The sequence below is a fragment of the Juglans regia genome, chromosome 16 (assembly GCF_001411555.2).
Source record: "Juglans regia cultivar Chandler chromosome 16, Walnut 2.0, whole genome shotgun sequence".
In the NCBI taxonomy this organism is placed as follows: Eukaryota; Viridiplantae; Streptophyta; class Magnoliopsida; order Fagales; family Juglandaceae; genus Juglans; species Juglans regia.
In genome coordinates, this window is record NC_049916.1 from 5,828,178 (window position 1) to 5,854,129 (window position 25,952).

General features: G+C 36.5%; 4 protein-coding genes across 6 annotated transcripts; 2 read left to right on the plus strand and 2 right to left on the minus strand.

Moving 5' to 3' along the window:
• The first annotated feature begins 295 nt into the window (after nucleotides 1-295).
• On the plus strand, nucleotides 296-2,710 carry LOC109007503 (putative pentatricopeptide repeat-containing protein At3g16890, mitochondrial). The gene has a single exon (XM_018987184.2). The coding sequence runs from the start codon at nucleotides 356-358 to the stop codon at nucleotides 2,519-2,521; it is 2,166 nt and encodes a 721-aa protein (XP_018842729.1). The 5' UTR covers nucleotides 296-355; the 3' UTR covers nucleotides 2,522-2,710.
• Nucleotides 2,711-4,582: 1,872 nt separating this feature from the next.
• Nucleotides 4,583-25,839, minus strand: LOC109007508 (thaumatin-like protein 1b). Of its 2 annotated transcripts, XM_035686494.1 has the most exons (4): nucleotides 24,161-25,839; nucleotides 23,803-24,067; nucleotides 23,576-23,687; nucleotides 4,583-4,974 (listed from the first exon to the last, which is right to left on the minus strand). In XM_035686494.1, exons 1-4 carry the CDS (start codon nucleotides 24,645-24,647, stop codon nucleotides 4,870-4,872), a joined length of 969 nt encoding a protein of 322 aa, XP_035542387.1. In that variant the 5' UTR covers nucleotides 24,648-25,839; the 3' UTR covers nucleotides 4,583-4,869. The 2 variants fall into 2 exon arrangements, with proteins under 2 accessions (XP_035542387.1, XP_018842734.1); XM_018987189.2 differs by lacking the exon at nucleotides 4,583-4,974 and having other exon boundaries at nucleotides 23,252-23,687.
• Nucleotides 8,428-13,315, minus strand: LOC109007505 (chloroplastic import inner membrane translocase subunit HP30-2-like). Its single transcript, XM_018987185.2, has 6 exons — nucleotides 12,882-13,315; nucleotides 12,033-12,148; nucleotides 9,607-9,733; nucleotides 8,919-9,067; nucleotides 8,747-8,809; nucleotides 8,428-8,663 (listed from the first exon to the last, which is right to left on the minus strand). Exons 1-6 carry the CDS (start codon nucleotides 13,164-13,166, stop codon nucleotides 8,624-8,626), a joined length of 780 nt encoding a protein of 259 aa, XP_018842730.1. The 5' UTR covers nucleotides 13,167-13,315; the 3' UTR covers nucleotides 8,428-8,623.
• Nucleotides 14,569-23,091, plus strand: LOC109007507 (DNA-binding protein BIN4). Of its 2 annotated transcripts, none has more exons than XM_018987187.2 (13): nucleotides 14,569-14,739; nucleotides 15,058-15,162; nucleotides 17,640-17,919; nucleotides 18,159-18,220; nucleotides 19,862-20,141; nucleotides 20,360-20,421; nucleotides 20,507-20,560; nucleotides 20,992-21,106; nucleotides 21,862-21,908; nucleotides 22,083-22,109; nucleotides 22,242-22,317; nucleotides 22,448-22,599; nucleotides 22,719-23,091. In XM_018987187.2, the coding sequence occupies exons 2-13, from the start codon at nucleotides 15,115-15,117 to the stop codon at nucleotides 22,821-22,823; spliced, it is 1,308 nt and encodes a 435-aa protein (XP_018842732.1). In that variant the 5' UTR covers nucleotides 14,569-14,739; nucleotides 15,058-15,114; the 3' UTR covers nucleotides 22,824-23,091. The 2 variants fall into 2 exon arrangements, with proteins under 2 accessions (XP_018842732.1, XP_018842731.1); XM_018987186.2 differs by having other exon boundaries at nucleotides 15,061-15,162.
• Nucleotides 25,840-25,952: the final 113 nt, after the last annotated feature.

Sequence of the window (25,952 nt, forward strand, 5' to 3'; positions counted from 1 at the left end):
AATATTTATTATATAAATAATAAATAGAAAATTTAAAATAATTTAAAAAGAATAAACTCAATTTTTTTTTAAAACAAATATTAAAAATTTAAAAGATTTAAAAAATTTAAAAAATTATAAAATATAAAATATAATGGAGATTGTGTAACAAAACTCCTCTATTTTTTGTATTTTGGTTTTTTAATTGAAAAAATCTCTTTACAGTACGCTGCGGCTTCCGGCTATTCCCAGCAATTCTCTTTTTAATTCACGTCAGTCGGAGTGCGGTGTGAGGCACTTAAGTGGGCTTCTCCGTAGCACTTCTCTAATTTATAAGCAAACTAGCCTGCATTTGGCGGCTTATCAGGCGAGTGACATGAGACTGAGAGGGTCGTCTTCCTTAGCTTCCAGGGCTTCACCTGCACTCAGAAACCTACCTGAAGAAGCTTGCAATAAGAAGAAGCTTCCGAGGGATGCCCCATCAAAGGCCGAATCCAAGGAATTTACTGATCAAGGACGCTCGAACAACTTTGAAGCTCTTTCAACAGGTAACCCTTCTCCTCTAAACTCTCAGTTCAGAAATCCCAACTCAGTTTCCATCTCAAAGAACCCCATTCCAGCTAAGAAACGCCAAGATACTGTTAGAAAAATTGACCACCAGTACATCTCTCAAATTCTGTCGCGGAAGGACTGGTTTGTATTGCTAAACCACGAGGTCAAGGCGAGGAGAATCATTTTGACTGCTCAGTTTGTAGCGAGTGTCTTGCAAAATCAAGAAAACCCATTACACCCTTTGAAATTTTATATCTGGGTTTCGAATATCGACCCATTATTTGCGAAGAATCAATCCATTCGAGGTGTCTTATCTAACACCCTTTCTCGGAAAGGTCCAGTTGTTTTGTCTGTTGAGTTGCTTCAGGACATTAGGAATTCTGGTTGCCGGGTTACAGAAGACCTGCTTTGTGTACTGATCGGCAGTTGGGGGAGATTGGGGTTGGCAAAATATTGTGCGGAAGTTTTTGCCCAAATATCATTTTTGGGTCTTAGTCCAACCACGAGGTTGTATAATGCGGTTATAGATGCATTGGTGAAAGCCAATTCGCTTGACTTAGCATATCTGAAATTCCAACAAATGACTGCTGATAATTGCAATCCTGATAGGTTCACTTATAATATCCTAATTCATGGAGTTTGCAAGATTGGAGTGTTGGATGAGGCGCTTCGTTTGGTCAAGCAGATGGAGGCCTTGGGATATTCACCGAATGTGTTCACGTATACAATATTGATTGACGGGTTTTGTAATGCAAATAGAGTTGATGGAGCCTTTAGACTTTTAGAGATGATGATAGGGAGGAATGTGTATCCAAGTGTGGCTACTATTAGGTCACTCGTTCATGGGGTTTTTCGTTGTGTAGCTCCTAGTAAGGCTTTTGAGTTGCTATCAAGATTTGTGGAGAGGGAGCCTGTCTTGTCTAAATCAGCTTATAATACTATACTGCATTGCCTCTCAAATAAATCTATGGCGAGAGAGGCTGCTATTTTTTTAAGAAATTGTGGGGCAAAAGGTTATTTTCCTGACAGTTCAATCTTTAATATTGTAATGACTTGTCTGATAAAAGGATTAGATTTGAATGAGACATGTGAGCTATTTAGTAATTTCATAGGGCGAGGCATGAAGCCGGGGTTTAGTACGTATCTTGCACTAATTGAAGCTACATACAGGACAGGAAGAAGCAAGGAAGGGAATATTTTTTTGGATCAAATGTTCAAGGATGGACTTGTATCTGATGTTTTTTGCTATAATATGGTGATTGATTGCTTGTGTAAAGCCAATAAGATGGACAGGGCATCTGAGACTTTCAGAGACATGCAGCATATGGGAAGTGCTCCTAACCTTGTCACTTACAATACCCTTATTAGCGGACATTGCAAGGATGGAGAGCTAGATAAGGTGCGGGAACTGCTGGTGATGCTTTTAGAACATGGATTTAAGCCTGATATCTTCACATTTAGTTCAATAATAGATGGCCTTTGTCGAGTACACCAGATTGGTGATGCTTTTGAGTGTTTCATTGAAATGGTTGAGTGGGGTGTCACCCCAAATGCTGTCACATATAATATATTGATCCACTCTTTATGTGTCATTGGGGATGTTGGTAGATCAATGAGTCTTTTGAAAAAGATGCAAGCCAACGGAATAAGCCCCGATACTTTCTCATTCAATGCTCTTATTCAAAGTTTTTGCAGGCTGAATAAGGTTGAGAAAGCGGAGAACCTTTTCATTACCATGTTAAAACTAGGTTTGCATCCTGACAATTATACATACAGTGCTTTGATCAAGGCACTCTGCCAATGTGGGAGACTAATTGAAGCTATGGAGATATTTCACTCGATGGATGTAAATGGTTGTATTCCCGATTCTTATACATGTAAATTAATTTTGGAAACTCTAGTTCAGCTAGGCCACTTTGAAGAGGCTCGGAATTTGGTAAAGAGATGTAGTAAGAGTGGACTTTCGTTGAAATCCAATCCTAACTTGTAGGACAGCGCTATTATGGTCCATCAGTTCGTGCTGCTTTGATGTTGGATATGCTTTGATCTTGATATAGTTTGATATGAGCCACAACTCTTGTGTATTGTAGACAGATAGGTCCCTATGGATAGTATTTTGAATTTACAAAGTTTGTAAAATGTATCTTCAAATAGAATTTATGAAAGTGGTTTTGTAGAATCTGTTTTTCAGGTTTTTGTTAAAGTTATTTTATCATGGATGAGATTGGCAATTGATAAATGATGGGTGCTGGTATTACCATTAAGCAAATTGGAGATTTTCTCAGTTTTAGCACTTGGATTCGTTCTCTTTAAGGTCACTATATTGTACTCTTCACAGGTATTAACTAAACGTGTGATCTGCAAGAAAGCAATCTACATATGTTCCCAAAAGTTTTGTTTACGGATTAAATTACTATTATTGGAAATGTAGGACACTTTTCTTGTACTCTTTATAGATCATATACCAAAACCATGGGCGGAATATTGAGGTGCCTGTACGTTGTTTCCCTCAAGCACCTCTGAAGAGAATTTGAAAAGAGATAAACATAGAGAACGATGACAGTTTCAATCATTATTATAATATAATAGCAGTGGTAGTTGTAAAATATGTTCTCTTCCTAAAGGATGATCAGAGCTTATGATTTTCCATTTAATTACCATGGAAAAGGAAAATGTCCTGTAGGAACTGAGAAATGAGGGATCATGTTGGTCAGCTTGCTAGCTACGTGGGTCTACTTTTCTGTTGCACAGGTTGTTATAATCTGCAGCTAAAGTGAGGTTTATAAACAAAGAAGATACTCCATCCAGGCACATTGTCAAACAGATTGTTAGTGGCCTCTGCTTTCGATGGCCTTAGCTTTCATTTATTACCTTTTCCACGCATCTTGAAAGATCCTTTTGTTTTCAACCCAGCTTTTTCTAACCCTTCTGATCTCTCTCTTATTCTCTACCTAGGAATGCTACTTAATTGAGATGAATTTAACACATATACATGTTTGTCCTTATTGCTACTATGCAACTAATCAGTAGTCAACGAAAAACTAAACCTCACTATCTTCAAAACTACATCAAGTATCTCCCCATCATCTTTGTTCAAAGCATAAGCACTTTATCGAAGTTCCTTCAAGTACACATGGTTTTCACCAAAGACCATTTGCTTTCGCTCAAGCAGTTAAAAGTGTTCAGTAAAGGGATAGGGAATTTCAACCTCAAGTAGCTCTGACACTTTATGCCTTCTCATTCATCACAAACTAGAGATAACAAACTTCCGTAAAAAACCATATCAACAAATATCATCAGAAGTGCAATTTAATATTAAAAAGAAATCGAAACTTGATAAATAATGTAAAATCTACCCCTCTACCCCTCACGCTTCCTGAATCATTTCTACATTATTCTGGTACCATTGGTTTCTATGGCATAAATATGTGTAAAATATTTTATCTTATACTATTTAATATTGACTTAAATATTTGAGTAATGCTACATGCAATCGTGGAGTGCGCAAGCGTCGTGCATGCAGTCTCTTTGAAAAATAGTGGTCTACTATTAAAATTTTTTTTTTTTTTTTATGTGAGTCCCGTATTTATTTATTTTTTTTAAAGTGATTGCACAACGCTTACGCACTCATGATTGTAACTATCATTTCTCTAAAGATTTATCCGCATAAAATGGAAATATAAATTCTGCCTTTCAAAGTTTTATAGCTGTTGTGCACCCCTAGATAATTCTTGTCTTTCAGAGTTTTCCGAATGTTATGCACCCCTAATGTACTGTGTATTTAGGTACTGTGTATTTAGGTAGGTGTCCCCCATCCCCATCCCAAACACAAAACATAATATTGGTTCCACCCTGAATATTATTAGCATACATATCATGTCATTCATAATTTGTGCTGTCATGCAAAGCAGCACACAAATCCACTGCTATCATGCAAATCAGTACACAAATTCCCACAATATATTATCATTCGTTTCATTTTGAAGTGGCTTTTTTGGAATGATTGCCTTGGATATATTTCTCTTCTTAGAAGGTTTTAGGGCAACTAACTTCAATATGATAACAATCCCACATGCTAACCCAAAAAAAAAAATCAGTAAATAGGATCATTAGATAAATGATGGGTGCTGCCAAATAGCATACAGGGACAGGAATTTCCATCAAATAGAACATTAGGGGACCGTGAATACCTTGAAAACCTCCATAGAGAAAACCATGAACATAATCCAGCATACCAGATGACAAATCTAATACCAAGTCAGGCACTGCCAAGTCATTTCTTTGAACTTTTCAGTTCTTCGCAGCCAAACAGTCTTCCAGTCCTTTGTTTTTCATTCTTTATTGTTTTAATATATTAAGCTTAATACACTTTGTCTTTTCTGTTTTGATGGCAGTACTACTTACGCTATAAACGTACACATCGTCCATCGCAACATGTATGAACTATTGGCCTCCACACCCATTACATTTGTTACTTGTTTGAAATTAAATTTTCCTTAGTACCCAATTATGATGTGCAATAATAAACAGTTTTTGCTTTGCTAGTCTTGTATTTTTGTTTTTCATGTATGAACTGTTATTATTTACATGAATGTGACTGTTTTGTTTGCGTATGTTACTAACAAATACATATTCTGCCATATTATCAATTTATTAATTATTCAACATGGATGATCTGGAAAACACGATGCATGATCATGAACATTGGGGCGAACGATTGGAGGATGTCTTCGTTGACATGTTGTACCAGGACGCCCTCCATGGTAGATTAAACGGTGAAAAGATCACGAATAGAGACCATACAATGTATGCTGAGCGGCTCACTGCACTTGGTGTAAAGGTGTTTGATACGAACCTGATTTGGGGCAAACTGCAAAGGTTGAATCAAAGCCAGTGCCTGTTCACTAATCTAATCAACCAAACCGGTATGGGTTGGAACCCCAACATGAAGACGGTAGTTGCAAACGACGAGAGCTAGGAAAATGCTATCAGGGTAAGTGGAACTATGATTTATAATGAAATGTACAATCCTATTTTCCCTAGTACATTATCAAAGTACTCTTTACAATTACAATAAATTCTTATTGACGTGTTTATTATGAAAATGTTAGGTAAAAAACAAATGGGCAAAGTTTCGTACTGCGGGTTGCCGGAACTACAAGATGTTATGTACCATATTCAACTCCTCTGATGCATATGGTACAATGCAACATGCGTCAACACAACTACCCCCAAATAGTGACGAGAAGCGATGACTTGACCAGGAGATGCGTAGCCGGGGCCCCGCATTGGGCAATCGAGATTGATCGCCTTGATATGAACTATGACCTGGATGTGTTGATGGGGATGGAGTCAGTTTCACGTGGAGTATTTCCACATTCATCACGTACAGGTAAATAAGAAAAAGTGAGCCAGGTCGATCTAGACATCTCTACGTGCGTCGAGGTGAAAAAAACTACAATCGCTCCACGCAAGCGGTACGAGTTACAAGAATGTGTGGGGTCAGCGCAGCGCAGCAAAGGATCAGCAACTACTGATGGCAGCGATGGGGGTTACGATCTGTTGAGTCATTGCGATATGTTATTTGACATTGCTACTTTCTATGTTAAGCCTAACGAATATCTATGACTTATTTATGAGTTTATGTTATGCAGCTTGAGTTGTGTTAAACTTTTTCCATGATATGCGTTTCTAATTAATGAGACTAAATATTATTAGAATTTTTTCAATCAATGGTATATGATTAATGGTTGATGATAACATTTTGACCAATTTAGTTATGTATTTAGTTGGCATATTTAATTGATGAATTAAACAGTTTTATACTTAGTAACGTTTTTTCGACAACAGTCTAGTAGAACGAGGTAGAGTATGGATGATGAGCATTCGTTAGCAGGGACTCGATCGATGGGCACGAACGCAGCTACTTTCGACATATGAGGGTTTGAGTTCTAGTGAGAAGGAGGAGACTATTAACTTAATGCACATCATCAACGGGGATAGAATCTTAGGATGCTGTAACATAATATTGGCTTGTGTGGACATGAATATATTCGGACACTTTTGCATGGACATTCTTGAAACTGTAAGGAAGTATTCCAAATGGAGGTTAATGAATTCCGCGCATTTTGCTGAATATAACGGAACAATGGTTTTCTTAGGGATTCTAGACGAAGAGTGATTGTCGAGGAACAAGTTGGCATGTTCTGTTATTTAGTGGCGCAAGGAGAACCACAACGCATTGTCAGCCAACACTTTCAACATTTGTTAGAAACCATTAACCGACATGCAAGGAAGGTGACACGGGCCCTATGTGCGCTTGGGACACACATTATTGCACCAACACACACTGATGAGGTGCATCCTTACATATCCTCAAAATTATCCATGGTTTGCTGTAACTACCTAACCTAACCCTTCGCGTAGGCAGTTCAATTATACCATTTCTTGAAAATTATTTATTTTATAATTTTGAAAATATTTTCATTATACAAACACTTTGATTATTCGTATGCAGCGATGTATTGGTGCAATTGATGGCTCCATGATAGAAGCCATCGTATCCGCATTTGGATAAGGATAGGTACGAAATCTAGATACCTGCCTGGATGAACTCAATTTTCTAAATTCTGAATCGGACTGAAAAAGCGGTCCAAATGAAAATGCCAAGAACTAATCTAAGTGTGTAAATTTATTAAAAATAATTTCAAAATTTCAAAACTACCATTTATGTGAAATATAATCGTAAAATAGTTTTAATATTATCATTTTTCTTGTCTAACTCTTGTGGGTTCTTACCCTAGCCTATAGCATTGAATTACTTCACTGCTTTGGTTATAAAAAGTATTCTCACAGACAACAGATTCAATCAGTTCAACAGATAACTTTTGTATACAGAAGAATGTTCAACAAAAACTACCTAAATCAGTTTTTAAATTTGTATCCCTGTTTATGCCACTTGATCTTATACTTGGATCTTTATTAATGAAAGCTGAACTTTATAAAAGAACCAAAAAAAAAAAAAAAAAAAACTACCTAAATCATTCTGCACAATGTTCAACAGAGACCATCTGACCTAAATGGATTTTATAGCTACTATTCAAGGACATTAGAAAGCCAGCCTCAGAAGAAGCATACTTGGTTCTCAGGTGATGTAGGCACCAACTCATAATCCAGAATGTTTATCTTCCACCTCAACTCACTTCTAGTTCCCAATTTGCACTTCAAACCACCAATCTGCTCCCTCGCCTTAAGCCCTTCGAAACCCCACCAATATTGGTACAAACTACATCCACTTGATACAGACTTAATCTGAACAAGGCAGTCTAAACCAATTCCATATCATTATCATTTTTCCATTCAACTCTCTTCCCCATTTTCCTGTTAATACTCTTAGAAGACTCAAATATTGGCATGTCTGACAACTACATTAAGGCCATGTCTCTAAATTCAGAGATGGTTTTCGACTTCAGATATTTTTATTCCCATACAGACATCTACAATCTAAAACCCCTGAAAATTTTCAAAAGCAAATAATATAAAAAAAAAGCTTAAATATTACTCAAAAAAACCAGATCAGGCCACTCCCACCACAAGTGGCTCAGATTGTGCCAGGGCTAGAGTTTTCAGATCACCACAGGCTGCCTGACCTGGGCCCCCCGTGGTGGTGGCCAGAGTCTTTGGCCACATCTAAACATACTTTTAATGGGTCTTCCATTTTTTAAAGCCTCTATCAAAACATCCTCTAAAAAAGATTTTACAACTATTCACAAGCACTTTTACACTATTCATGAAAACTTCTTACATCCAAACATCACCTAAAGCAATCTGGCTTAGATGGTAATCATGCTTAGTTATAAAAAATACTAATCAGTATATATTACCCAGAATACCACATTCAAGCTAATAAACAGTATTTTTTTTTTTATCCAATTCAAAGCACAAAAACTACTCAAAGCAAATTTAATACGTTAGACCACAAAAATTATCATCTTCTCTCACAGAAGGATAATACTCCTTCCTACCTTTTGCAATGTATAAATGTTATAAATGTTAAACAATAGTTGGCAGCAAACTAGATTGACAACAGACATCAATGAACATTTCCTTGCCTAGCTTTGATCTCCGGGTCCCTGAAGTTGAATATATAATTAAAGGTGAGATGAATTCATAAATTCAAGGGGAACTATTAAGATACATATATCCTGAGCCAGACCTCTGAACATGATCGAGAATAAGAAGCCTTGGTCCAGGAGGGATTCGCACGTCTCTGAGCGCACTGAAACATGTCATGGCAAGTGAGGGTGATTACAACTTAAATACAAGGCTAAGATATCATCATCCAGAAGAAGCGTACAAAGTGTGTTAGGATATATGAAGCTACTTGCCTGTCAGTGAGCAGAGGCAATGTGCTGTCTGTCAACAAGCCTTTTCTGAAATTCTTCTCGTAATCCTGGAGGCCAAGCTTATACAACATGGATCTTGTTTTATCATAGAAAACATCTTCAGCTGGTGGTTTAGAGAACTTTTCCCCTAACTGCATAACCGAAAAGTAAGTGCTCAGCATATATAAGTAAGCACCAATAGAAAACAGTAACATATTAGGATTTTACATATATACAGATGGAAAATCAAAGCTGTGGTGTTGCCCCATTGTCAACCAATATTCTATACATCAACTCGTGAGACCATGTTTTGATTCAAACCATTCACATCCATCCATATTGAGAATTAAATATTCTTAAGTTTTGCAAATCATTGTCATGTCAACAAAATAGATTGAAATCAGGGAGCCTGAGGATATTCATTGATGAATGGCATGTAGAACTTGTTTTGTTTTAATCGGTGAATGACATGTAAAACTTGTTGCTGTGTTGTGTATGTAGAGTGCACAATATTTATAACTTCCATTTTTTTTAATAGATAAGATGTAAATTCTATTGATACGAATGAAATAGGCGAATCCCGTGTATTTATAACTTTCATAGCAGTTATTGAGAGTTAAGGACCAGAATATAAGCATCCTGTGGAGCTTGGGCGTCTTTTGAAATGATAAATTCAATCCTTAATGAGCACCTTGAAAAGCCCTCCTTGAACAAGAGCAAAAAAGAGGCCAGAAGTAATTGCATTTGCTGGCTGATTTGGGGCACCCATACCACTCACTAATGAAAACATGGTTCCAGAACCAAATGCTGCTACCATGCTGCAAAGAAAAAACTCTATTTGTAAGGAAGTACATGAAGCAAAAAGGAGGATAGCACATAACTAAAATACTATGTTGACAGATGACCCCCAAATTAACAAGAAATAAAATCCAGGTCAAGTCTATGGCCCCAAAGCAATCTCCATGAAAAAAAGAGCCATTCCTACTTCCTCTTTCTGATACACACCACAGTTTAATAGCAAGAATGATCCTAATCACTATCCCAGCTTGCCTTCCAGTATACATTTAAGATATTCTCATAACAATTTCAAATAAGCAGACTCCTCAATCTCCCTCAGAACTCATAAAACAAGATGACCACATCTTGATTTTTTCAAAATAAAAATATAACGTTATAGTACATGCGTATTGATGTCCCTAAAAGTTATTAATAGAGACCCACATTCAGATTTGCTGCCAGATATACATTAAAACTAGTGAGAGTATCCCATTGCATTAATTCTAAAATATATTGGAACGTAGTTTTTAAAAATATCAGTTTCCATGATTGCATCCTCATCAAAATTAAAAGGAGAGAGAAAATTATATTTGAAAAATGCATGCTACATGGAATTGCATGCTAAATGAAGGGCTTGCCAACACTATATTACAAACTAGGATGGTGTATGATAGCCAACAGTTTTGAGAGAGAGAGAGAGAGAGAGAGAGAGAGAGAGTTTGAAGGTCGTTGCCATTTCCAAAATCTCCTTAAGCAATCTACTCCTGTCTAGAATAATGAATTCTGGTAACAGGTAATATCAAATAGTGCAAAGGCTCAATTTTCTTTTCAATATAACAATTTTTTGAAGAAAAAAAAACACGTAGCTGCTGCCATTAACAAGACCCCTAAAATCATCAGAAAAAAGATATCCACAGACAAGTAATATTAAAGGAGGATAGGTATGATAGCCCCCCCAAAATTTTTCAAAAATATGCTTTAGTATATGGTTTTTTCAAAGATATCCTAATATAAAGATAATTTTCCCCCCCCAAAATATTTTCAAAAATCTCATTTAGTACTTAGTTGTCTAGGTTTCTTTTAGCTTTTTAATAATTTTTTCATAATTATACATACTTTTTATCATTAATAAAATCTCACATTCTCATTTTTTTTTTTTACATCTCATAAGAGGCAATAAAATATCTTGGTCTTTATTTACAAGCTATTTGGTAAATTTACAACCTCATTTTTCCTATTTATTTACACTTTTCCTTTTATATCTTCCACTAGCTAGCTTGTTTGGATTAGTTTTGTTAGTAAGTACATATATACTACCATCAAGTTAACAATTAGGAGTGAATGCAACAAATCTTGCATAGCTATTTCTATCTATATTATAGAGACTTTACAATATTCTATCTTAGATTCAACAAAAAAATTTATCTTTGTTTACTTAATTTTTATCATTTGCTTAAAAAAATCTTACATACCTATTTCTATCTTAATTTTTATCTTTCACTTGAGTCCGATGGAGCTTAAGTGAGAGGCTTAGATGGGTGGCTTTAATAATTTAGTTTGTCCCTAGATAACAATCTTATATGGTTAATGTTAAATGTCGATGGCACACTTTGCTACCTTAACTATCGGTTACTGTTCACCTACATACGACACACTTTACCAATCCCCCCCCCCCCGGCACCAAATCCTAGTTCCGCCCCTGGGTATGCCTCATATTAGCCCCTTTGAACAGCTTCTGACCTGAAGGTCGTTATTTTCTTCATTGTACTTCTATTCTTTTTTCCTATTAATAAGTTTCATTGTACTTCTATTTGTTGAGATATTCTAATATATTTATTGATTTATCTGATACAAGAACTCATTTTATAAATATTTTAAATGAATAAAATAAGCAATTCAATCATCAGAACCAAGGATGGATGTACAGAATTTTCTTTGGAGTTTTTAAAGCAAATTTTTGTAGGACATAGGGATCTACACTAAATAACTGGGGGACAATGGGGGGCTCTTCCCCTTCATTCCCCCACAAAGCTCAAATGTAACATCTTTCCCTCACGTCCCGATGGCCAAAATATTGGATATTTAGATCTGCAAAGCATAATGAGATCAGGACATTTCTGCAGCAAAAGGATACCAACAATTATAAATTTTCCCAGGAAAATACAATGAACTATTCCACATTGGCTGCTTAAGGAATCCTTAATTACTTCAATGCAGCATTCCAGATTGAGCATGTTAACATGTCCACAAAAGCCCAAATCCCACGCAATTGCAATTAGCATCTCCCGAAAATACAGCAGAAAGAAACAGGAGAAGAAGGAAGCAGTAACTAAAGCTCACCTAGACTGGACATCCTCCTTTCCTCGCAGTCGCTTCATGAGACAGGATATGCCGGCATTGACACCTGTTATCACAGCAAAGTTGCGAGCTTGTGCCAACGGACCCCCAGCTAGAGCCTTTAATCAAAGTAAACGGTTTCCAATATAATAGAGGAACCCATATCAATGCCAATGAATAATTAAATTTTATGTCTTACAAGTAACTAGAAACTCGTTATTCGTGTATAAAACTGTTAAAGACCCAACCATTGATCCAAAAGCACTAGAACTATTGGATACTAATTTAGTTAAGTTTTTAACCCTCAGGATAATAACATTCCACTATGCTTCCAAATCCGACATCCATGACGGCCCACTCTATCGACACTGAGCCAGTGGTAGCCATTTCCCTTTTGATGGCTTCACTCGTCTATCAGTATTCAATGACTTAACACCATGCTTATACATAATACCAAGGCATTTTAATCTAGCCTATAGGTCGCCTCCTCTATGACTTGAACTCGTGACGTGATAACATGACTCTGATACCAATTGTTAAAGACTTAACCATTGATCCAAAAGCCCTAAAACTGTTAGATGCTAATTTAGTTAAGTTTTTAACCCTCAGATCATAACAAAAACCACAGTTCATATCATGGCCAAAACCATCTAACCCCAACGACAAAAAAGAAATCCAAGATTTTCAACACACACCAACTATTTAAACTATAATCGTTCGGTGTCCTTTAATTTTACCCTAATCTACCAGGTCAATAGCAATTTTTTACACGTCTCAAAAAAACAAAATTTATATGAGAAAGCGAAATAATGATAAGGGTAACAGAGGAAATGGAAGAAGAGCAAAGCGAACCTGGGCTTGTTGGAAAGAGGCCATGGCTTGGGGATTGGCCTGGGGAGGAGGAGTTGGGAGAGGGGAAGACTTGTCGTTGGTGAGAGTGCCCATGAGAGCACCTATGGCAGCGCCCTGAGCGGAGCTGGTGAGGGTGACCATAGCCACCTCCACCGGCAGAGACTGCTTCGACAACCAAGCCTTGAAGCCAGTCTCCAACTCCTTGAAGCGCGCCTGTATCTGCTCTATTGGGTTCTGCTGGGGAATCAGCTTCACCGCCATCACACCCTGCTTTCCTTGCTCCATTGTAGGGTGATTTTTCTTTCTTTCTTCCTCGTATTATCGTATATATAATTTGGTTCAGCTGCTTTTGGTGCCGCTGCTGTCTGCAGACTCTTTCTGTTGTGGATAAAGCATAAACCATAACGGTAGGGCTTCGTCCATATATATGAAAAATTCACGTTTTCTCATAAAAATTTCACCTCCATAAGAAAAATATTATATCTTCTTTATAAAAACTTAATGATTATCATTTATTTTTTAAAAATTTCAATAATATATTTTAATAAATTTAATAAGATATAGTGTAACTTTTTAATAATTTGAGGTAATTTTCAAAATTAATAATTGATAATATAAAAAAAAGAAATTATGAATTGAATAATGAATGGTAGTTGAGATTGCAATCACTAAGGGTATAATCGATCCGATTTGATCCGGTTTTAGACAAATTTTAGACACTAAATCAGTATATACTGCTTTTACATTTTCAAGAACCGATACTGCACCAGTTACTCTCTTAAACCGGTATTTCTAATTTTATCGATTAAGTCCGGTTTTCTAATTTTTAATATATATTAAATCTCTAATCTCTTATACTTATATATTTATTAATATATATAAATATTAGTAATACACTAATACTATTAGTATATAGCAATACTATTGGTATAGTACTATTACTATATGTTAGTGATAATATAATAATTAATATATTAATGTATATTATTATTACTAATATATTTATCAAAATGAATATATTGAGAATTTATTAATCCATAAAATGTAATTAATATATATTTTATATTTTAAATATATGATCAAATAAATGTTCATGTTTAAGATAATTTTATGTTATAAATTATAATATAACATTATTTCATATATAATTATAATTTATAAAAAATATATATAATATAAAAAATATTATATATATTATAAAAATTAATTAAAAATATATAAATATGCTAATCGGTCCGATCCTAGAAAGTATAAAATCAAGACTGGACCGATTATGATCAATTTTTAAAATGGAAAAACCGAACCCAAATCAAACCAACTGGTCCGATTTTTTGATTCTCCAATTTATTTTTACAGCTCTAGCAATCACCTTCAAAGATGATCAAACAATTATAATATATCTTCTTTATAAAAATTTAAATGATTTGTTCAAAAAAATCTAATAAGATATTTAATAAATTTACTACTTTTGCAATCACCATGATCAAACAATTATAATGATATCTTCTTTATAAAAATCTAAATGAAAATTATTTAATTTTTTAAAATTTTAATAAGATATTTAATAAACTTACTAAGATATATTGTAACTTTTTAATTCATGGTATAAAAAATTATGAATGGTAGTTATAATTATAAAAGGAACTTTATTTTATTTTTTAAAGTGCGAGTGCTATAAAATTATGATTTTGCTGTACTAATTTCCTTCCCTCCCCAGTCTCCACTTCCATTTCTTCCAGCCTAACAAGCTGAGTAGCAGCAACTCTGCTGCAGCCTGCAGCCCACAGACAGTAAGGCAAAGATCTCTCTCTCACTCTCTTAACGGTTGCGCGCAGCACAACTATCTCCTGCGTTTTCGGTACCCTTCTTTTCCTCACTTCGAAATTACTCCATTTGTTGTTTATCATTACTCTCCTTATTTCGATCGAACGCAAAAAATTTCTCGTCTCCAGGAAGATTAGGGATTTATTAGGTTTCGCATCGAAATTAGTTGCATTCTCAAAATGTTTGGCCGGTGACTGCTGCTTCCTTATTGTGTGTGTTTGTCAAATCAATAACCTGGAATCGAACTTACAAAGTATTGGTGTGATATATTAACAAGTAGTTTCAATTTTTGTGTTTATGATTTTTTTTGCTTTATTTGATTTTGTTTTGGTCCAATTGCATTATTTTGAAGCAGGCACGGAGATCAGGCCGGAGTAATTGGTGGTGGTTTGACATAAAGGGCTGAAAGATGAGCAGTTCGAGGGAGGCATCTCCGGATTGGTTGCGTTCGTTCCAGGTATTGGAAAAATATATTTTTAGTGAATGTCACCGTTTGTCCTGGATTCATTGCCATTTAGGAACTTGTCAATGGTAAATTCGAACAATTAATTCACAAAAACAAAAACATTCTAAAGTTGTAGCTGTGGATGTTGAGCATTGAGCTTCAATCAATTTGTATATATATACTATGCAGTTCAGAAACATGGAAACCTTTTTTCTTTGGAACAAATCATGTCTACTGATGCATTGAAAGTGCCAATGAAGAGGCAAGTATCATGATCAAAATGTTTTTCTGTTTGAAAGTGTCATGCTTGACGCCAAACTCGTAAGTTCATTGGCCATGATATGATATTGCAGCCTACTAAAGCTGCAGGTCGTATGGTCTCTAAAGAGTCAGCTACAAGTTGCTCTCAAGCTGATGTAGCTACAAGTCGTTGATACTAGAATCTTCTTAGCATTCTGTTTTGCTATTTTGTTTTATTAGTGAGCTGTATAGTTGGTTAGTTTTTAGTAAGTGTCAGCTAGGCTATGCACGACATGCTGTATATATGAGCTCTTCTTGATGATTCAATAGTACAACTTTTCACAGAGTATTCTCTGCACATCATTGGCGTGAATTTTTTCTCTTCTCTTTTGTTTTCTTTTCTTTCTTTGCCTTGTTACATATGATGATACAAGAAATATATGTAAGAGCCACCTTTAAAAACTTATTGGTGCAAGGTATTTTTGTAAATGTACTTGTCGGGTAGTACCTGTTTTGATGGGTAGCTCTTGAACAAATTTTCGGCTTCAGATCTGATATGCCAAGATCTTTCTGTAATTATATTGTACCTCATTTTTATCCCCAATTATTTGCATGAAATCCAAGTGTATTCACAGTTGCTCTTAGGCTTGCTAAAACTTTTTATTTTTATTTTTTATAAATAAGAAACTTTATTGATAAAATGAAACTAGACAAAGCCCAGGTACACAGACAATATACAAAAGAGACACCTAATTACATTCTAGAAAGCTGAAAAGAAAACAAAAACTCATGAACATTCCCTCCCTTTAGTACAATAGCAGAAAACCACTGAACCAAAGAAGACACAAAAAAATCCCATATTTCCTCCACAGCTCACTCCTTGTTGTTGAAGCACCTCTCATTCATTTCCATCCATAAACACCACATTAAGCACAAAGCAATCATCCTCCACGCTGCTACCAGTTGAGAACTATTGTGATGCCTATTCCAATATGCTAGAAGCTCCACCACACTCTTTGGCATAACCCAACACTCTACTGAAAAATGCCAACCCATAACTCCCTAGCCACTTCATAATGCAAAAGTAGATGATCAATCGATTCTCCATTTTTCTTACACATGAAACATTACTCTATTACAATCATCCTACGTTTCCTTAAATTATCAACCGTCAAAATCTTCCTTAGAGCTGCTGTCCAAGTAAAAAAAGCAACTATAGACGGCATAGAAACCCTCCAAATACTCTTCCACAGAAACGAGATATGTTGTTGATCTATCAACACCTTATAAAATGATTTAACAGAGAACTATTTGCTCCCCATATGTTTCCACTGCGTTCGATCTCTCCCATTTCCTCCTATTTTCCGGGAATACAAAAAGCTGAAAAAACCTACTATCTCATCAATTTCCCAATCCTGTGCATTTCTAGTAAAAATCACATTCCAATGCACAGTCCCATTAGCACGACACAACACCTCTGAGATAGCAGCCTGCCGATTTCCATCCAAGTTGAAGACATCCGGAAAAACAGTATGAAGAGCTCTCACCACATCATTCATCAAACCAGAAACGCATTCTTGTGCCCTCTCCAACCTCGAACTTGAAATGTTTTTAAAAAATTTTCCACCCCTTTCTAATAAATTTCCAAAGGTTCACACCATAAGTCCCCCTACCCTCCTTGGAATGCCAACCCCCCCAATCACTTCCATACTTCCGATCAACAACCTCTCTCCACAACCACTTTTCTAATAGAGCTTTACTAAAAATGTTCAAATTTCACACCCCCAAGCTTCCCAACACAATCGGACTGCTCACCCTTTGCTAACTCACAAGATGAAATTTAGGGCTCGTTTGTTTTTGCAGATGAGATGAGATGAGATGAGTTGAGATTAAAGTAAAAAAGTTGAATAAAGTATTGTTAGAATATATTTTTTAATATTATTTTTGTTTTGAGATTTGAAAAAGTTGAATTGTTTATTTTATTTTGTATTGGAAGTTGAGAAAGTTGTAATGATTAGATAAGATGAGATGAGATGAGATGTTTTCTGAAAACAAACGAGGCCTTATTCTCTTCCCCCATGCCACCCCACAAAAGAGCTTGCTAAATCTTTAGGTTGTAATCATCAAATTGTTTGGTTTTGTTCCACTTCATAGGCAACCCTTGATAATGATTAGACCAGTTAAACCAGGTTGTCACTGTTTTTTCCACATGTCAGTGCTAACTGAAAGAATCATACTTTGCTGACCAGGCACCAACTCATTCAACACTGACGTTATCATCAGATTCTGAGTCTTCGCTGAAAGGTAGCCCTTCAAGGGAGGACAGAGATGATCTTGAAGAGCCATCTCCAAATAAATCAGCTAAAATTGCAGAGGAACATAAGAATCAAGCTTCAATTATTAGTCAAAATGGTGCAGGGTCTCTATCCAATAAGCCATCAAAAGCAAAGTCTCCAAAAAAAAGGCTGAAAGTAGAAGATCAATCACCAAAACTAAAGAAAAATAAAGTCTACAAAAAGAGGAAAGTAGGTATGGTGGTGTTTTGGATGACAATTTTCCCTTCCTCTAGAATGTTAGGTTAAAACTTAGTAGCTTTAAAGGGATGATTCACAATCTCTGATAATCTGGCAAAAGAAGATTATCAGCTTATAATGCTTATCCTTTAAGCTTTTGTCAGTGATGTTAACAGCCTTTTTGCATTGTATTTTATGATTCATTTATACTATAATGTATTCCCTGTTCCATAATGTATTCTGATAATGATGCAGGGGACAGGAGTGACAGGATTGTTGCAAAAGAAGTAACATTTGAGAAGCATATAGAGCCTTGCGTAAGAATCACTATCCTGAAATTGCTTCATTTCTTTGATTTGGCGAATTACCTTTCATATTTAATGGTTTTCAGCTTCCTCAAGTTTTCTTTACGTGGTCAAAGGTCATCACTCATCAAATTGGCTGAGCTCGATCCCCTTTTCAAATTTTTAATGATTTATAATAGAGATAGCTGAAGTTTAGCTATTTGATGAAAAGGAAGTGAAATATTGATGTCAATAATAGTACATTTATGTACAAGGCATTTGTTGTTCCACTTGATCATACTTTCGGTTAATTTTTTTCTTTGTTAGAGAAGATATCTTTTAGTATTTTCCTTTTGACATGTGCTAGAAAGAACATGTTCACTCTCACCTGAATTATTATAATTATGAGAGAAATTAGTTGACGAGGATCCATAGAGCTGAACTCAATTTGATCAGGTGAAAGGCTTGGTGAAGTTTACTTTAAGTTTATGGAAGACATTACTTGTGTGCTGAAGTTCATGGATGTGAAGGCAAAGGTCAAAAATATCTTTAACGAATTGTTTGATTGTGCCTCGGGATCATCTCTCACATTTTGGGCAGTAGAATGGGGAGTGGGGGAATCGTGGCCATTCTCTGTCCGAACCCGTGCAAAAAATCAAAATTTAAGACCAAATACGATGGACTGACATATTAAAAAATACTGCCTGCAGAAAGTTTACTGGCTGCATAACAATTCATTCTTGTGTGTAGCATGTGGAGCCATGCCTCCTGAATAATCATAGTACAGCCGCTCATCTAATATCCAGTCAATGGTAGATCTCACTTCCCATGTCCATACCATTGTGAAAGGGATCATGTATCTACAGAAGAGAGAATGCGGGACCTCACCCTTAACATAGCTGCAAATTGTTTTTGTATCTGAGATCTTATTCATTTAAATCTGAGATGTTAAAATTTCAAGGACCACCAGTCACCGATTGAATTATTTCCACCAATTTTTTTTATCTCTCTTCCTATTTGCCAATCGTGAGAAGTTTGTTTTCTTCTTTGCCTACATGTCCTTGGGAGAAACTATTGATGATTGCCAGTCGGATCTTCATATGACAGTATGCTATTGGTTACATCCCATCCTAATTTTCTTTCCCTGTTGTGGCTAAAATGCAGCCAAGAATTTACTGATCCTTGTGCTGATTTCCTATGTAGGAAAATAATAATCGTAATTTGGACAAAATCTGATCGATCAAGAAATGGGAATCATAATTAAGAATAAATTAACTAGTCTTTCTCCCACAGCTCATCTTGACGCATTATGTTGTTCTTCCAAAAATCTACAGTACATCTCTTGTCCATGCAAATCACATCATAATACTTTCTGAAAACCACCACTTGCAGTTGAAGTATGATTATGTAGACTATACTTAAACTACTGCTCAGTTTGTTTTACTAATAGGAAGTGCTTCAGAAGGCAAATTCCATGCATTCCGCTTTTGATATATAGGTAGAGCTCCTAGGAATTTAGGGGGCCACAGTAAAGTACTCAAACTTTGAAGCTATGTAGACCTCTGCATGCATCAGAATAGAAATGGTGTTATAGCTTAACAAGTTTCTTTTAAATGTATGTCTAGCTTGCATTCATTTTGTTTGCTGATGACAAGAATATATGTTATTGTACAGGAACCAAGTCATTCAGTTTTGGCATTATCGTCAGATTCTGAGTCAGGTCGTGATAATAGCACTGCAATAGAGGATAATATTAATCATGGAGAATCTTCTGAAAAAAAAAATTCAGAGTTCCAAGGAGGAGATAAGTGTGATGATGTCGTACTTGTTTGCAGTGATGGAGAGTTTCCATCTAAGAAGGCTTCAAAAGAAAAATCTCCAAGGAAACGGCTAAAAGTTGAGGGTCACAAACCAACCAAAGAGCAAAAAATAAATGAGAACATGGCAATAAAAGGTATGCAGGGGCCTTGTACACAGGCATGATTGATTATAGGTATAAAGTAATACATTTTTTAACAGACTTTGTGAGGAGAGACATCAATTTGTATTAGGGACACAAAGATGAGACTCTGTGTATGTCTGTCTCTGCATCTACCCGCCTCTCTGTCTGTCTCTCTCTTCATGTCTACTCTCTTCAAAGTTTTGATGCTTGTGGTATTGTCAATGGCATAGGAAATGGTGGTGATGTGGAAGTTGCAGGTGAAGAAACTTCTGACAAGCATATTGTACCGAATGTAAGAGATATGATTAGTAGCTATAATTCATGGGCTATCTTAGTCATTGGCTTAATGAAATGCTTTGGCAATTTAAAATTTCCAGGTATCCTCCTCAAGTTTGCCTTTGGTGCTTTCTGAGAAAGTCCACCGCTCGAAGGTAGGACAGTGCTCATCTTGATTCTTTGCTTGGCTGTTTTGTCCTGGGATAGATAATAAGGTGCTGTTTCATAATGAATAACGATCACTGTTCTAATTATGCTCTGTGGTAACTTTTCTTAATATTGTATATAATGGAGAAAATATACTCTTGAGGTTTGACTGTCCAATGTGAGAGGACAATAATACTCTTGAGCAGTAGCTTGGTGCATTGCTGGTTGCCTTTCTAAAAGCCTAGGTGGATCCGCAAGTATGACGAAGAGTGTGGGGTTTATTATCCCTCCACTACACTACAGCTTTTCTTGTAAAATATCTCTTTGCATTTATTCTTTGTTCTCTATTGACTAGTGCTGCCGCGGCAACCCCCCCCCCCCCAAAAAAAAAAGAAGGAAAAACCAGAATTATTAACCCAAAGCTCTGTCGTTATTGCAGGCACTTGTTGAATGTGAAGGGGATTCCATTGATTTGAGTGGTGATATGGGTGCTGTAGGGCGAATTATAATTTCAGATACTCCAGGAAATCAGGAAATGTATTTGGATTTAAAAGGTGGGTTTTGTTCAAGTGTGCAGGTCTCTTGGATCAATATGATCCATGGTTGTGCTTCTTCTTATGTTATATGCGTTTATAATAATCTCTTGCTTTTTACAGTCAACAATAATATAGCTTCTCTGCCGTTCATTTACTATTAAAATAATTTATTGCATATTAAAATATAAAACCTCAAAGACGTCATTTTGCACTAAGTTTAGAAGAAACTACAGTGTATTTCTTAACTGCTTATATATATATATTTTTTATAGGTAAAAGTAAATTTTATTGAAATAACGATAGTAACAAAGTACACCAGAAGTATACAAATAGCTCATGAAACCTAACTACATCTAGGTACTAGTGAGAGATACAAGCAGGTCATGAAAATTGTCTGTATTACAAATAATAGCTGAAGCCCAAGAAAATAAAGTATTGTAGAAGAATCACTTCAGCTCCTCCAAAGAACGGTCCATGTCTTCAAAGCACCTCTTGTTCCTCTCTAGCCACAAGCACCACATAATGCAATGAGGAATCATTCTCCACACACCCGCTATACGTGGATTCCCCCTGCTTCCTGTCCAACACCCCAGAATATCTCTAACTTTTCTCGGCATAGCCCAAGCCACCCGTCCTAAACTGCTTATATTGTTCATCTTCATGTGCTATGTCTCAGGTTTTATGTCCTTATTCTGAGCAACCCAGATAATATTTTGCCTATTCTATATGTAGCAGCCTTCTTCTGATTGGTTTAATTTTGGTTACTTTTTCAGGAACCATATACAAAACAACAATAGTTCCTTCGAGGACATTTTGCATTGTATGTCATCAATCTCCACCTGAAATATTCTGTGGACATCATGGTCTCAAAAGTCTTTGCTAGTATAAATGTTCTGTGTAAACCACAAATCTCTATCATGATGTACATAATAAACAAGTTTTCAAATTTTATACTTGAACAGTGACATTTTTGTGATTTTCTCCTCTTGTTCAGGTTGGCTTTGGTCAGTCAGAGGCAAAGGTGTGTTAATTGTTTGCTTAAGATCTTTCCTTAAGGTGGATGTATTTTTGTAGTCAATAGACAATTTGTATGTCTGACTACTCTTCCCTTCCTCATTGGCACCGTTTCCCTAATTGTACATTTCTTGATCAGATAGAGGCCATCATGAATGACTTCATTCAGCTTAAACCACAGTCTAACGTTTATGAAGCTGAAACTATGGTTGAAGGTTTGGTACTTTTCCTAGGTTTTCCATTGTCGTTTTAATGTTTAATTGTTTAATTTTTTGAATAAAAAACTCCAGTTCCAGTCTTCCAGACATTGCTCTTCCTTCACCTCCATCATTTTGTCTTGAGTAGGAACACTGGATGGTTTCTCATTTGATTCAGAAGATGAGGCTGACAAGATTCCTAAAGCCGTTCCTCATCAAAATAACCAAAATGAGGATGTTGAAGAACAAACCAATAGTAAAAATAATGGGAAAACCAAACGGAAAGCTGAGAAAACATCGGTACGTCTCCAGACCTTCTCTGGGAAAGCATCTTCAATAAATTCAAATTACACAGCGTTTGTTTCAATAAATTTATACCACATTGCACGTATGCTTATTTGATGGAAGTTTGGATTCAGGGAATTGCTCGGAAAAGAGGTAAAACTGTGGGAGGAAAGATGCAAGCTCCAAAAAAAGTAAGAAAGAAAAATCAAGTTTCAAAGAGAGGCAAGACCAAGAAATAGGAGACAACTTTAGGTTAATAATTTCTCGTACCGGCCAGAAGATATAGAAGAATGGTGACTAGATATTAGTTCTGATGGTTGACGGGCACGAGAGTGGGATAATCTTGTATTAATTTCAGTGATAGATTGTAATATAGCAATGATCATTGATGCTTAAATTTTTAGAATTTAGGATTTTAGGAAGTACAGATTGTTATTATTTTCCTCGATTAGTTTTCTGCGGGGTGATTAAAGACTAACTTACCATATTCAAAATACACTTACCATATTCATTGGAAATCTAGGCTTTTGTTTGCTTGGATTTAGTTAGCTGAGGAAGCTACATCATCAAACCTACAAGGAAAGTATACTGGTCTCATCATCAGCTTGCCAACCTGATTTCCAAGGATGTACATTTTAAACTGATTCAATTTGGGAAACTTGTGATATGAGTTAAGATTATTACAAGTACTGTGACCGATTGAAATACAAGGTTAAGCACATTTTGACAACAAAGCATGGATTCATGGATCAGCCACAAATTAAAGTCCTTGGTGAACTCATGAAGATCTTTATGCATTTTAAATTCCTCTACAAAATAAGCGTACTACTTCCAATTTGTTTCTTCCTTTTTGCAGTCCCTCTCTGATTCAGTAAATATTCCCCTTCAAATGGACATTTGAGGTTCTGTTGTAGAGTCAATTTAGGCTGTCCAAGGCTATAAACTAATATTCAGCGTTCAGAAGAATAAGCTTTAGGATGAGCAGAAAAACCAGAATCGGAAGAGGGAGGAGGATGTTTGACGAAGATACAATCCCCTCAACCTCCCTACTGCTCTGCTTTTGCATTGGAGGGATGAACATTGGATCATCTGGTTTTTTCACCCTGCATCACAAATTATTCTCAAATTTCAGGTTTCAAGGTGGGAGTTGCAGCATGTACATTACATAAGTTGAATTTTAAGCAGCTGAAGTTGTCAGAATGAGGTGAGGAATTGTACCCATTAACACCAGGGCAAAAAATAATGGCATATTCATCAGCCTTGCATGTAAAAGTGCTTGTGCCATCATCAAAAGCATAGCTATAAGCCCTTGGACAAGCCCTTTTAAAAATGGCCGAATAAAAGGAGGGCTGGCATGTTGTTGGGTTGGCAAACTCTCCACTGCAGCAGTACTGGTCCATTCTAAAAGCCTCACATGCACTCTTGCATGCAACCACTCCTCCTTCCTCGGCTCCTCCTGCTACCTGAAGCTCCTTTGGGCAACCTATTTCATTCCATGTTTGCATTGATCATTCCTTTTGTTTAATCTCCAGTTAGAGTTGTAATCTTATTTCTAACTGTAATAGTAAACTCTTACCCATGTTGATATTTGAAGCGCATCCTGTGGCGTTACATGCACCATACACCCCGCTTGGTGTGGCAACAAGCGGCAAGTTGTAGCCATCTACAATGCTAACATCGTAGAAATCTTTCCCGTTGCCTGTTCCAAGGGTTATCTCAAAGAGGGATGCAGGCGGAGCGGCACCACTGCCATCACATTCCAGCCTTCCCCCACAGTCCCCGGTTTGACATTTGCCAGCTCCCAGCTCATCAAATTTGCATCCTGTCCTTGCCCATATCCGTCCCGACCATCCTGGTGTCGATGGAATACTAACACTTTGGGAAGAATTCAATTGAAATCCGGTCATTGTAAGTTGAGGCGTGCCTGATCCTGCAAGCGTGCCGGGCCATATAGTATAGGGGCAGTTGTTGGTTATGGTGAAAGTGGAAGCGTATGAGCAAGAGAAGAAAGAAATGACAGCAATAGACAAACTAGGAAACATCCAGGACGTCGGCATTGGCATTGTTGAGGATGATTCTTGTTGGTTCTGCTAGTTTGTCTTATCTTCAGGTAGATAGGAAGGGGTGAGAGCTACAGAGAAGGACCAGATCCTCAAATAAGTTCTGCGAGGGGAGTGATTGTGTGCAATGACAACACAGAGAACCAAAGGGAGACCTTGCTTTGATGAAATTCCCACACGCAACATCACCCTTTTGGGTTTAGTATTATCTTGGATGGCCTCTTTAAGAAGTAATTCCTTTCTTTAGCAATTGCTTGGGACACATGTCATACACGATTAAAGCTAAATGCCGTCTCTCTGACAACAAAATCTAAGCAGTTCCGTTTCAAAGGAATCAGTTTGGCAGTTCAGATTCGAGCTCATTAATATAATCCACAGGATAGCTCTCAAAAAAGCGACCCCAGATTCTCTCCAAAAAATAGAAATACAAACTAGTTTGATCCCTTTTTCGGTTTTAAACAAGTAAAATACTCGGTTGTGGACGTGAAGGGAGAATTTTCTTTTAAGAGATGGTAAATCACTTTCTATCATCCTAAATATGGAGGAAAGTATCAAATCTGATTTCACCTGGATTGGTAGTGCAGTGCTCTACAAGTGCACATGGGGGGAAGCTTGGCATCAATTATTGTCACCACACAGAGACAGATGACAATGAGACCCCCCATCAGGCATTGCCTTGGTAATGGTGGGCCTCCCCAATCATGTCACATTCATAAGAGGCTCCAGAGTCCAGTCCATGCATAAGGACATACATGTTTTTCTTTTTCTTACACAGTATGCATGGCTAGACACTAGAGCCGAATACTTGCCTTTCAAAATCTGGGTATTAGCAACAGACTGAACTACAAACCAACTGAAATTGTCTTTCAAAGCAAGCAGCAAACAACATAAGTATTATAGAAAAGAACCAATGCATAGAGATGAAAAAAGCAGAGTGGTATTTATATGGGTGGTCGCCGGTTACATGAACAAGGGACCCCAAATCGTGATGCCAAAACACCCACACTGGCTAACACAGCAAACATCAATTTTAGAACAAAGAAATAGAACTTCAAGCAGGGGACATAAAACTGTAGGCCAATAAAACATTGCATCAATGGATTTTAACAGACAGCATACAATGCCCAATGAAACTGACCACACTCAATTTAAAGGCCAATCACGGCCAAGAAGTACAGAAAAGTACCAACACAGCATACTGTGTCTGCCGCAGAGTGGCATGTATATGGGTCGCCATTTATATTAAAAAGGGATAAACAAAGAACTAACCCTTCTTGATTCCACAAAACCATGAAACAAAAATAAACA